The 14,448-nt window shown below is 38.4% G+C and overlaps 1 protein-coding gene across 1 annotated transcript in view; it reads right to left on the reverse strand.

Annotated features, from left to right (window-relative positions):
* The window catches only part of hcn2b (hyperpolarization activated cyclic nucleotide-gated potassium channel 2b), an 85,284-nt gene that overhangs the window by 59,862 nt on the left and 10,974 nt on the right, over positions 1 to 14,448 (reverse strand). The window contains exon 3 of the mRNA XM_059341991.1: positions 11,254 to 11,415. Coding sequence (XP_059197974.1) covers positions 11,254 to 11,415 — 162 coding nt within the window. The remainder of the gene's footprint in view (positions 1 to 11,253; positions 11,416 to 14,448) is intronic.

The following is a 14,448-nucleotide window of genomic DNA, read 5'->3' on the forward strand; positions in this document are numbered from 1 at the left end:
ACAGAAGATGCTACCAAAGTGGATTCCTACGCTCGGGGGCTCCCAGGGCGGCCGGATTGAAATCGACAGAGCACATCGTATCTTCTCGAACAACTCCAACAACACATCGAGACCGCGGACCATGATCTTCAGGCTCCTGAGATACACCGACCGGCAGGCGGTCCTGGAGGGTGCGAGGAAGGCTAATCCTACGCTCCCCGACGGCACCCGGCTGCAGTTCTTCGCTGATTACAGCCCAGGTACAACACAGGAGCGGCAGGAATATAGAAGCATCCGCGCTAAGCTGCGACAGAGAGGGATCGACTCCTTTCTTCTATACCCGGCGATCCTGAGAGTGAATTTCAAGGGGAGACGGATGTCGTTTAACTCAGCGGCGGAGGCGACGGAGGCTCTGAGGGCGGAGGTGACGGGAGACATGGATGAAGACCGCGGGCCGAGTTCAAGCGCACCGCAGGATGAGACTGAGCTGAATTGAGCGCCGCGAGCAGCCGACATGTACACTCGTACAGACGCGGGCAAGTTAACAGTTTGTGTGTAGAGTCAGATCACCCTGTTGGGAGAAGCACTTTACAATGCCCACGTTTGAATTGTTATATAGGGCCAAACTGTGGCTGAGTTATGTTGGCTGAAGTTTTATGCTAATAGCTCAGCAATCTTTCTAACAAAGTTTATAAGAAGAGCTGTGGCATCACTTCTGGCTTATTAGAGAGCTGAGGAGAGTTCTGCTTCCATGTTAAAGTTCGGTTATTAATGGTACTGTTTATAGATGTTATTGTTTTTGAGAATGGGGTTAATGTCACTGGTTTGACTGTCTATGAGTACTGCCTTATTTTCTGAGATACTCAGGTGAGGGGGAGGGACAGTTAGTGTTCAGTGCTTGACATTGCTAAGTGACACTCACAGATGTTACAAGATAAGGGGGTGGGGGGGAAGGGAAAGGGAAGGGGGGGCGCTCAGGGTTCCACCACCAATATACAGCAGAAGTGCAGTTTAACAGACAAGCAGGAGAACTTAAATGTTGTATCATTTAATGTGAGAGGAATGAACTCTCCCTACAAACGGTCAAAGATTTTAGATTTCTTACGAAGAAAGAAGATAGATATTGCGCTCCTACAGGAAGCGCACCTAAAGCCTAGTGATGTTTCTAGAGTTCAAAACCGCTTTTACAAACCTATTGTGGCCTCAGCTGATGGTTCTCGCTCAAAGGGTACAATGATATTAATGAGACGTGGTATTAATGTTGCAGTTGAAAGAACTGGTTCGGACAATGGGGGTCGTCTAGCCTACTGCTGCACCTCCATCCAGGGTAAAAAGATAGCATTTATTAGTATTTATGCTCCAGCTGTATTTGAAGCAGATTTTTTTCCCATGGTTACCTCACAATTATTAAAATTAAGTGATTATCAACTATATGTGGGTTCAGACATGAATGCTACGCTAAATAGTAATATTGATAAATCATATTCAAATGTCTCAAGCTCCCAGGACTCGGCCTCAAAAGCACTTAATCTCTTTATTAAGGACTTAAATTTAGTGGATGTGTGGAGGGTGTATAACCCAACCATTAAAGATTACACTTTCTTTTCTTCAAGACATAAAACGTTTTCCCGAATAGATTACATTTTTGTTTCCTCTGGCCTGCTGCCCTCTGTACACTCAGTGGAATTTTTACCCAGACACTTATCGGATCACAACCCAATTATCTCTACTTTTAATTATGGCAAAATTAAAAATAAAGCAACTAGGTGGAAATTTAACCCCACACTTCTAAAGAATGACAAATTCTTAACACAGCTAAGAGTTAAACTGACGGAATTTTTAGAGTTAAATAGAAATAGTGTGTCAGATGTAACAGTGGTTTGGGCCACCATTAAAGGCTTTATACGAAATAACGCAATAGGGTTTGGTTCACACCTACATAAAACACGGTTGCAAAAGATTACCAATCTGGAGGAGCAGTGTAAAGTTCTGGAGAATGACCTCAAAAGAAGTTACTCAGAAATTAAAGAAAATGGACTCAAATCGAAGCAAGCAGAATTAAATGATTTGCTGAGAGGCAGAGCAGAATATATGATCCATATAACCAAGAGGAAATATTATGCAGAGGGCAGCAGACCGAGTCACCTTTTAGCGCTCACTCTTAAACAACAGGAAGCTAGGAGATCTATACCAGCGATCAAATGTGCAAAACATGGACTGGTGACCTCAACGGAAGAAATAAATGAGACCTTTAAATTATACTTTGAAAAACTATATACATGTGGCTCTGTCCCCTCAGAAGGCGACTTTACAGAGTTCTTTAGTAATTTAGGACTTCCTACATTGTCATTAGAGGACACAAAGTTACTTGACTCTCCTATTACGCTAGAGGAATTACTTAAAGCTGTTAAAGCTACAAATAAAGGCCGCACTCCAGGTATAGATGGTATTCCTGTGGAACTCTATTTGGCAATTTGGGATATACTTGGACCAGTATGGTTAGAGACATTGAATTATGCCATTGATAAAGGTTATTTTCATAGAGACCTAAATACAGCCTTGATCACGGTTATACCCAAGCATGGTAAGGACCCCCTGGAGTGCGCCAACCATCGTCCTATCTCTCTGATAAATTCTGACCTTAAAATATTCTCTAAAGTTTTAGCTAGCAGACTTGAGGTAGTAATTGGGAAGATAGTTAGTCCGGATCAAACGGGATTTATCAAGGGGCGTTTAGCCTCTGATAATATCCGCAGGCTTTTGCATATACTGAGTGCATCGCACGATGTCCCACGTGAATCTGGTTTATTATTTCTCGACGCAGAAAAGGCATTTGATCGCCTGGAGTGGCCGTATTTGTGGAGGGTCCTGAAAGAATTTAAATTTGGTGATAAGTTCATACGTATGATTCAGACACTTTATACTAATCCATCTGCCCGGGTCTGTGTGGGAGGAGGCTTTTCAAACTTGTTTGACATAGGACGTGGTACGAGACAAGGAGACCCTTTGTCCCCTTTGATCTTCACCTTATCTATCGAACCACTTGCTCATTTAATTAGGAACTCCACACATATTCCCCCCATAACAATAGGGACAACATCACATTCAATATCGCTTTATGCGGATGACACATTAGTTTATATGGCAGATGTTCAACAGACTCTGCCCTATGTCTTAAAGGTACTAGAACGATTTGGACATTTGTCAGGTTACAAAGTTAATCTCTCAAAGTCAGCACTTATGCTGATTAATACAGACCAAAGCAAATTATCTCTTCCTCCTCAGATTAAGGTTTCAAAGGAGGTCATGTACTTGGGGATCAGAATAAGTAACTCTTTATCAGATGTGGCTAAAACAAATTACTCATTAATTTTGAAAAAGATAGAAGAAGATATAAACAGGTGGAGACACCTACCAGCGTCCGTCCCTGCACGAATAGCGGTCATTAAAATGAATGTCCTGCCCCGCATTAACTTCATCAGTTCGATGTTGCCACTGGCACCCCCAACAGGATACTGGCAAAAACTAGACTCTTTACTGCGACGCTATGTCTGGAATGGCAAGCGTCCCAATATAAAGTGGTCCGCACTTCAGGGTAATAAGAAGGCTGGGGGATTGGCATGTCCAAACTTTAAGCTGTACCACTGGGCATTTATGTTAAAAAGTCTTAGTTACTGGTTTGACGATGCCAAAATATCTGCCTGGAAAAGTATAGAGCAGCAGCTAATAGCACCAACTAGGTTGCAGGATTTTCTTCTTGTAGGTATATCTTCCAAAAAAAGTGGTTTGTATTATGGTCCAATTATGTCACATGTGCTTCAGGTGTTCAGAGCAGCTGGAAAATTCATAAAGGTTAAAAATGTTTGGTACAAATCGTCTCCACTATGGAACAATAATCTGTTGCTAACAGGAGGAAAACCTTTTGCTAATAAGGATTGGGAGAGTAGGGGTATTAAAGCGCTCCAGGATATTAGTGGGGCACATAATATTCTTGACTTTCAGGATCTCTTAGCGCGATATGGTATTAACAAAAACTCCCTGTTTTTCTACTTTAGGATAAGATCAGCTTGTAAAGCCTACCGGGTTCCCTGGGGGACAGAACTAAAAGACCATCCCATCTTGGAATGGATACAGAATGCTCCCAGATCTATAGTATCTCATATTTATGATAAGCTGAATTCTCAGAAATATATGCCCACAGCGGGAATGAAAGCCTGGGAGAGGGATTTATCAGATTTTGGGCAAAACTTAGACTGGAACACGATTTGGGACAATGTTTTTGGAGCATCAAAAAACCCCAATCATCAATATATACATCTAAAATTCTGTCACAGAGCATATCTAACACCTAGAATTAGACATAAAATGGGATTAGCTTCAGATCCATATTGCTCATTTTGCCCCCAGGGAACCTCTGGCTCTTTTGCACATGTTGTATGGGAATGTCCAGGGATTTTGGACTTATGGGAGAAGGTAATAAGCACGATAACAGCGCTAACAGGGGTACAGTTACCACTGGAACCAGCTATACACCTTCTGAATGATGACTCTCAGCTCTCCCTCGGGGGAAAAACACGTAAAATTTGGCTGGCAGGTCTGACAGCGGCAAAGAAAATTGTTGTTCAACGCTGGAAACCTCCCCATGACATCTCAAAAACTCACTGGCTTCGAAGCTTCTTGGACATTGCATACCTGGAGCTATCAACAGCAAGGATAAACAATGCTAAAACAAGCACAATTACAGCATGGACGAATCTTATATCTGACCTAACAGAACTTTTAATGAAATAGCACACTGCTGGGTGGTGAGTGGGTGGAGGAGGGAGGGGGGTGGGTGAAGGAGGGAGGGAAGGAGTGGGAGGGAGGGAGGGGGGTTTTGGGGTAAAATGTTGAATGTAAAGTGGAATGTACTTGGAATAGATCTGTTGTACATGGAATTCAAATAAAAAGTTAATAACAAAAAAAAAAAGTGGGTGGTATAAGCAGTGGCGGTTCTAGACTAATTTTACTGTAGGGGCCAAGGAGGGGCCAGTGTTTTTTCAAAAAAAAAAGACACAAAATGAGAAGACAGAATAACCAAAAAAAACCCACAGAAGACATAAAAATGATTAAAAAAAAGACACAAAATGACCAAAAAAAAGACACAAAATAACTAAAACAGACACAAAAAAGACATATAAATGACACCAATGACAAAAAAGACACAAAATGACAAAAAAAGACACAACATAACTAAAAAAGACACAACAACAGACACAAAAAGACACAAATGACCAAAAAAGACACAAAATGACTTACAAACACATGTAAAGACATGAAAAGGATTCAAAAATGGACAAAACATCCCAATAAGACTCCAGAGAGTTAAACTATTATACAATGTAACATTCTGGGATTCTTTTGTGTACAATGAGATATTGTTTGAACAAAAAAAAAGGTTAGAATTGTTCCATTGTTCATTGTTATAAATTGATAATTTTATTATTAATTTGACACAGGGGCCAAAGGTGTAGAACCGCCACTGGGTATAAGTAAAATGAATCCTTTTTTATTAAGGTAAACATGAAGGGACAAAATAATTGTGTGCATTTCCTATAATGCATAAACACAAGTAAAATAAGTATATAATATAGTTTATAAGTATATAACAATAAGAAGAGTTTGGATAATGTTTGGTCCTTTGAAGCGGCTCTAAAAAAAAGAGGGAGAGAGAGAGAGAAATAAAATGCTGTCCAGCCTGTTTTGAACTACAGTGTTTGTAGGGCAAGTCTCCCCTGTGAGACCAACCCCAGTTTAAGAAGAAAAGTTGTCCTGTCATATTTAGCCAAGCAGTGACATGCAGTCAGATTTTTATTGAATATATTGAATTTTCTGTCACTTTAGGAAGGTTTCATTATGCTGATGTATGTTCATGTGGTCCTTTTGCTTGTTTTTAATTAGTTATTTGATTAAATAAAAAGGAGTGTGGCTAGGCATGTACACTGTAAAAAAAAAAAAGATAAACAATAGCTACTCAATAAATAAATAAATTGCAGGCAATATTATTAATTAAAACTAACTACGTTACAAGTTGAGTTAATAACAACTTAACAGGAAGTGCCTGCCAATTAAAAACGGACTAATTCTTTTGTGTTGAATTCATTCAAAATTCTCTTGATTTAGAATTACATAAAGACACAAAAAGATTATATTTAATGTGATCAAAATAAGTAGATTCCATCTCAAACAATTTTATATTAAAGTTATTTAAACAACTGCCTCAAAATCAAGGACGAATTTATATTTAAAACATTTTATCAAATATATTAAGTAAAATGAAATGACTACAGAATAATGTATTACAGTGTATAAAGGCAGGCCATTTGACATTTAACCTGCCTTCAGTAATGATAAAGGATTTTAATTTTAACTTTAGTCACTGCAGTCAGTGAATTAATTTGTAGCTTGAATAAATAGTGAACGTAGGCTGGATAATATTAGGAAGCATCAAGCTGTCACGACACTTGATGAATGTAACACTTGCTGTGAGAAGCAGATGTGAATACAAGCAAACTGATGACTAAGTGCTCAATAAAGCAACAGGTATTTAATCAATCCTTGACTTAGTTTGAGTGTTGTTTTTAAAGACACAATGAGTAGAATTTTTTCTAAAAAACAAACAAAAAAAAAACAATGCATAGACTCTTGAAGACCCTTGGCTCTTCACATGGTTGTTGAATTTAAAACAAATAAAGATTTTTTCTTCTTATCATATTATCATGACTACAACAAAGGCCTGTACAGATGCTTGGGGCTTCAGTCAGTGGCCACAGCTTGCATCATCAACTAGACACATACTGTGGATGCACATGGTTGCACACCAACAGCAGTCTGAAATCTACAGCTGTGGCTCAATTCAGAAGCTGGATGCTGTGAAGGACACAGGCCGAGAAGGTGGGTCCTTCAGAGCAGTAGTTCTCAACCTTTTTGATGACCAAAATAGACAGAAAATGACCAGAAAAGAGAGAAAATGACCAAAAAAGGAAACAAAATGACCAAAAAAGACACAAATTGTCCACAAAATGATCAAAAAAAGACAGAAAATGATCAAAAAAAGACAGAAAATGACCAAAAAAGACAGAAAATGAACCAAAAAAGACAGAAAATGCCCAAAAAATTAAACAAAATGACCAAAAAAGACACAAATTGACCACAAAATGATCAAAAAAAGACAGAAAATGCCCAAAAAAGACACAAAATGACCAAAAAAAGACAGAAAATAACCACAGAAAGACACAAAATGACAAAAAAAAGACACAAAATGACCAGAAAAGACACAAAATGACCAAAAAATGAAACAAAATGACCAAAAAAGACACAAATTGTCCACAAAATGATCAAAAAAATACACAGAATGACCAAAAAAGACACAAAAAACCCACCAAATGACCAAAAAAAGACATTAAGTGACCAAAAACACAGAGATGACTTCCAAAATGATTTGGCGACCCCCAGAAATCATCTCGCGACCCCAATTGGGGTCCCGACCCCCAGGTTGAGAATAGCTGCTTCAGAGGACCTTAAGGTTGGACTGAACCTACTCCTCCTCAGCAAAACAGAACTTACACTACTTACAGTCGTGCATCTGTAATTTTGAATCCTTTTACACACCTTGTCTACAAAAAGTTCCTCATGAAAGACTGAATGTCTGAAAAAAAAAGTCTTAAAAAACTACAGATGTCAAGCTGGCAGCCAGCTCAAAAAGAGCTGAATGTTTTTCAGTTTCTATATATAGTAAGGCCTAATATAGCAGCATCAAGAGAGGTGGTGATGATGATTTAGCAACTAACCTCATTGATTTTTTATATAGAAAATATGAGATATGGTGACTCCCAAAGCAGCTTTTCAACAGCTTTTCTTAAAGTCCATCACCTGACCTACATGAGTTATTAAGATAGAAAATGTTTGAGCCAATTCTGAAATTTTAACCTGAAGATTCTGTAACATGAATATAATAAATATCTTGATTTGTATTGTTTGTCTTTCTTTAATGCACTGGTTACAAGCCTACCACATATATTACATGAAACGTGTGTTTATATGTGTGTGACATACACTACTGGTCAAAAGTTTTAGAACACACCAACTTTTCCAGAATTTAATTGAAAATTATGCAGTTTAATGTCTCAGTGTACTCTGAAATTAATGCACATGTGCAACATTTAAAATTCTTTATTGAGCATGATAGTGTTTTGAAAGTAAAAAAAAGATTCAAAATCACATTTTATGTTGGACTAAAGGACTAAAAAAAGACACAAAATGACCAAAAAAAGACACAAAATGACAAAAAAGACACCAAAAGACACAAAATGACCAAAAAAAGACACAAAATGACTTACAAAGACATGAAAAGAATTAAAAAATGGACAAAATAGCCCAAGACTCCATAGAGTTAAGTTGTTAACCAATTTCTTGTTCCCTGAAAAAGGCCTACTTGTATAATTCTGAAATGTACATTATATTTTACCTTTTTTTATTTACCTCTGGCAGTTCACCACTTACCTTTGGACCCTTTCAAGCTGTTGATTTGACTTGAACTGCTTAATTTTCAATAAAAAACTGGAAAAATTGGGGTGTTCTAAAACTTTTGACCGGTAGTGTACATTACATATAAAAAGTAAAAATAAATAAAGTGTGACAAAGGCAGGTATTGAGCAAACAGGCAGATGTGGCATCCCCTGACTTCTCCAAGCCTCTGGCTCTGTCTATCTCCAACTCAGTCAGTTATCTCCAACACAGGATGACAAGTCTGACAGCATGGAAGGGATTAAGTGCAAAATAATGATAAATATACAAACAGGGAGAAAGGTTTCCTGATGTTGTGACATCTGATCTAATGTAACAGCCATAAAAGCATATTTGCTCTAACCCTTTATCAGGCAAAGAACTATATTTGGTAACTTCAGGTAATATTTCGAGAAAAAAGTTGCAAATTTACTAGATTAAAGTGGCAAATCTACAAGAAAAAAAGTTGCAGATTTAAGAGATTTAAAGTGGCAAATCTGCGCGAAAAAAGTTGCAGATTTACGTGAAAAAAGTGGGAAAAAAGCTACTTTTTTCTCCCAGATTCACCACTTTAAATCTCATAAATCTGCACATTTTTTTCTCGTAGATTTGCCCCTTTAATCTCGTAAACTTTTTTCTCAAAATATTATTTTCGTATGTTTTTTTTTTTACACATTCTGGCTGTATGTAATATCCTCCAATATTCTCTAGGGTTGAAATTTGGAATTTGCAAGTATTTCAATGAGTGTCGGGTTAAAGTGGTGAATCTGGGAGAAAAAAGTAGTTTTTTTCCCACTTTTTTCACGTAAATCTGCGACTTTTTTTGCACAGATTTGCCACTTTAAATCTCTTAAATCTGCAACTTTTTGTCTTGTTGATTTACCACTTTAATTAGTCATATCCTGTGGCTATTGGTTTGTTCCAAGTCACGTGACTTTCAAGGTCCCGGCGGTCAGAATAAAAAAACATGGTGTACAGTTCTCTCATTTTTAGTGAAAAAAAATCAATATTTTCACTTAGTTTCTGCATAAAAATGGATTTTGATCACATTTCTAGCGAGAAATATATGTTTTATTTTCTAAATATTCACTCAGTGAATGTTCATAATCACTTTGTATGTTGGAATAGCCACGGGATATGACTGTCATTAACTTGCATTGTAGCCAAATCCGTGTCAGTTTCACGGAAATTTGAGTGATTCCGTGGCTATTCCACGGATTCCTGTGAGACCAGGTTGGATTATTAACATCACTAATGGTCTGTTTAGATCATTATTTTTATTGCAGCGTGAGTGTTTACTCCACTTTATCCACATAGTTTTTCTTTCATGCCAGCATTCACTTTGGAGAAAAGCTCTCCTAATGGCCTGTCTGTCAGCAGATGGCCGGAAGCTACCTGCCAGCGAGAAGGAGGGAAGGACATCTGAGCGGAGACGTAAAAAAAGAGAGAGGGAAAGAAGAGAGAGGGAAAGAAGAGAGTGGCTACAGAACAAACCGCATGATGTGCTGTATGAACGGAGGGAAAACAGGCTCTTTTTACATCCCTCACTCCTGCTTTCCTGTCGACTGGCATGTCTCCTGGGTTTAACTAAAGAGGGTTTAATTGAGGCCAGTCCTGCATGTGTGTGTGTGTGTGTGTGTTTGTGTGTGCAGATTCAAAAATAAATTAAATAAATCCTATCTCCCCATCTGCCTGCAAATAACCCACCTTTATGCTCCACGGGGGTTATGGTTTATGCTTTGGTTTTGCAGTAATTGTTTTTTCAAACACCTTTACTAGCGGTGCACCGATTGCAATTTTCTGGCAGATCACCAATCACCGATTTTTAAAAAGCCTGACCTGCCGATTCCGATTTTGGCCGATACCGATTTTTTTACAACTCACAGCATACACCTTCGATGTTTGAATCTTATTATATTGAAAAACAATGACACAGCAGTATTTTTCTTTAACAAATAAAGGAAAAGAGAACTGCAACCATAAATAAAGTGGTTTTTGTTCTGTACAACATACAGACAACTAGGGAGGGCATCGATTTTCGAATATTCAAATAGTCATTAAATCATAAAAAATCGAATAGTTCATCATATCTGGAAGAAAAAAAAGTTGTATTACTGGTGCCTTCCACACGGGGGCAGCGTAACATTTGATGATGCAGTGTGGCGGCTAGATGCCAAACTGTAGAAGAAGAAACAAATGGAGAGGGTTTTCCACGTGCTTGTTGTAAACAAACAGAGATCGCTAAGTGAACACCTGCGCAGCAGCACATACACACTGTACTGCTACAGAGCTAACTGTTAGCCTGTTAGCACATACACACTGTACTGCTACAGAGCTAACTGTAGCTAACTGCTGCTAACGGTGGCTCTTCTTAACGAGTTGGCCTCCGGCTCGTTAGCGGCTCGTTAAGAAGAGTAAGAAGGAGTCGCTGGATTTGTCTCCAGTCGCTTTCTTGAAAAATAGTTGCTAAGGGGGTCTGAAAAGTTGCTGAATTTAGCAACAAAGTTGGGAGCACTGCTTCACCGGTGGGGGGTTATTATCGAGGTAGATAAGATCGCTAGATAAGATCGGTTTGACATAAAGGAATCGGCCGATCGCCGATCCCGCAAAATTAAGGAAATCAGCGCCGATCGATCAGCCGGCCGATCGATCGGTGCACCCCAAACCTTTACATAATTATATTCTCATGATTGTGTGACTTCATTATAAGCCCAAACGCATTTTGCTTACCACCATCTTGTTGAGGGAGACCCAGCAGTCCGATGGAAAGTCCTGCAGCATGGGAACAAGGAACTGGAGACAGCCATCCCAGTGACACAGCAGCAGCATCATACCAATCAGGTTGAATATTCGCATCACAGCGCTGGCCAGGTCATAGGTCATGTGGAAGATCTGTCAGGAGGAGAAGAGATGGGCAGAGAGAGAGTTATCAAAGGGGAGAGGAAGAAAAGACAGAGATAGAGTGTGAGGGGAATGGAAAATCAGTTTATGTTTATACAGACTGAGTGAACCTGTTTAATCACAAACAGTACATCCAGCATATTGTTCTACTGAGTGCAGGATGGAAAACAGTTGGTGCATTTTATATTATGCATAACATATGCATACTTCACTGTATTCTACAGTCAATCTACAGGCGAAAGTGAAAGGTGAAGGTGAAGGTGAAAGAAATGTATTAGTGCCTTAACCCATTGAAGCCTGGAAAGCGGATACGTCGTTTTGTAGTATTACTTATAAGCTCTCAAATACTTTTTGAATTTAATTTCTATCTGCTACAGAGGCTGAAAAATCTATTATTTAGTAGAAGCGTTGACACTTCTGCTGAATTTCCCAAAAAACTTTTAATTTTAAAATCGCCCAGAGGTTTTACAGGAACTTTTAGGCGTCAGTGGGTTAAAGCAGCATTCTTTCCCATGGCCAGCAGGGGGCGACTGCACTGGTTGAAGAAAAAAAACGAGTTTGACTGCATGGAAGTCTATGAGACACTTGATTTATTACCCTCAGTAAACATTTTCATAATGAGTTTATGGTCCCAATCGCTTGTTTCAACTCTTATTTATTACAACATGACGTTCATTTTGTGAATTATGGTCCCATTTACAGTGAAATAGATGATAAAGTAGGGTATGCTTTAGGGAGTGGCTATCTTGTGATTGACACATCGCATAAACAGTGTTAATTTTAGTTGTCACACATCACACGGCTTCAGTTGATGAAAGTTAATTGTAACATTTTGGTCGCCTAATATCTAAAAAAAACACTGTTGGGATGGTGCCACAGGTGAATTTTGTGGACTAAATGAACCAGCTTTCTGAGTCAACTCACAAAATTAATAATTATCATAAATAATTATTAATTATAAGAAATGATATGACTTGATTTGCTCTAAGTCAGCTCGTTGGGGGCACCATCTGTTGTTACAGAGTGAGATCCACACAAGTGTTGCTCAGGTTCATCCCTACATATTTGGTATCCTTATGGGAGGGATAGCATTTATGATAACGCCCTTTTATTAAAATATTTGACAGTAAAAGTATTGACTAGTACATATTTAAGTAGCAGCCTGTATGGAAGAGCTGCAGGAAAGTACTTGAGAAGCAAGTTTTCAATAGTAGTCTAGATGGATTTCAGAATAAAGGCCTCCTATAAGAAGTGAGGAGCATTTATGGGTACAAGTCAGGAACCGGCCTACCTGGTGGTTCCCAAGCGAAATTTTGAGTTTTTGACCTTCTAATTTGTATATCAAATGGCCAATTGCCCATCTTGCTCAGTTGTTGGACCATTTCCCCTTAGTTTTTTTGTAAGTAGGCAATCAAAGATGAGGAAATTAAGTTTCTGGATCTATAGTCTAGAGTCAGAGCAAGGATATAGTGGAGGCTCAGTGTCTTTTTTATGTATATATATATATATATGCAAAATACCAACTGGAACATTTAAAAGTGATATTGATTGAATATTTATGTCGGCCTTAAAAAAAACACACAAATATACTATATCCTTGCTCTGACTCTAGACTATAGATTCAGAAACTTAATTTCCTCATCTTTGATTGCCTACTTACAAAAAAACTAAGGGGAAAATGGTCCAATGACTGAGCAAGATGGGCAATTTGGCCGCCATATTGATATGCAAATGAGAAGGTCAAAAACTCAAAATTTCGCTTGGTAACCATTTTTTTTGGATTCAGCATCCTTGAGATATGTAAGGTAGGCCGGTTCCTGACTTGTACCCATAAATGCTCCTCACTTTCACTTTTTGGACAATTCCGTCTAGACTATAGTGGTGGAAAAGCAGTTGGGTTTCCCATTGATGTATATGGACAGTGAATATACAATATGTAACAGGGTATGATGATGTCATTAATCACTAACAAAAAACATGGCATGCTGTATGTCAATCTTCCTCAATCTCAGTAGAATAAGCGTGTCAGGCTGAGGGTCTCCATTAGGGAAAATGAACAAGACTCTGTGTTCTGCTCTCCTTCATGATGAAACCTCATCAGATGCTGATGAAGCTTTGATCAGCAGCCCGACCCGCCTCGTCTCACTGTTTCTTAGATTTACTCCCCTCAGGTACGAAGGCTCATTTGTGTAGCGCCTGTGTTGTGGTCACAGCCTTGTAAACAGCCACTCTGTGGCTCTGGCTGGCTGCTGGCCAGGCCTTGTTGTGTGTCTGTGCATGAGGGCAGGTTTACATCAATGTGTGGGCAACGCTGTGAAATCCTTAGCTTAGCTGGGCCAACTGGAGGCTTCGCAAAACAGCATATTCCCCACAAGGGACGGAGAATATCCTACAAGGGAAGTAGGCCAGCTGCTGCATGGATGCTTGCATTTCATATATATATATATATATATATGTATATATATATATAGTTATATATCAAATGCAAGCATCCACCCAGCAGCTGGCCTATATATATATATATATAGTTTATATTTATAGTTTTAGAACACCCCAATTTTTCCAGTTTTTTTTATTGAAATTCAAGCAGTTCAAGTCAAATGAACAGCTTGAAAGGGTCCAAAGGTAAGTGGTGAACTGCCAGAGGTAAATAAAAAAAGGTAAGCTTAACCAAAACTGAAAAATTATGTACATTTCAGAATTATACAAGAAGGCCTTTTTCAGGGAACAAGAAATGGGTTAACAACTTAACTCTATGGAGTCTTGGGCTATTTTGTCCATTTTTGAATTCTTTTCATGTCTTTGTAAGTCATTTGTGTCTTTTTTGGTCATTTTGTGTCTTTTTTTGGTCATTTTGTGTCTTTTTGTGTCTTTTTTGGTAATTTTGTGTCTTTTTTTAGTCCTTTAGTCCAACATAAAATGTGATTTTGAATCTTTTTTTTACTTTCAAAACACTATCATGCTCAATAATGAATTTTAAATGTTGCAAATGTGCATTAATTTCAGAGTACACTGAGACATTAA

The sequence above is a fragment of the Centropristis striata genome, chromosome 9 (genome assembly GCF_030273125.1).
Source record: "Centropristis striata isolate RG_2023a ecotype Rhode Island chromosome 9, C.striata_1.0, whole genome shotgun sequence".
Classification (NCBI taxonomy): domain Eukaryota; kingdom Metazoa; phylum Chordata; class Actinopteri; order Perciformes; family Serranidae; genus Centropristis; species Centropristis striata.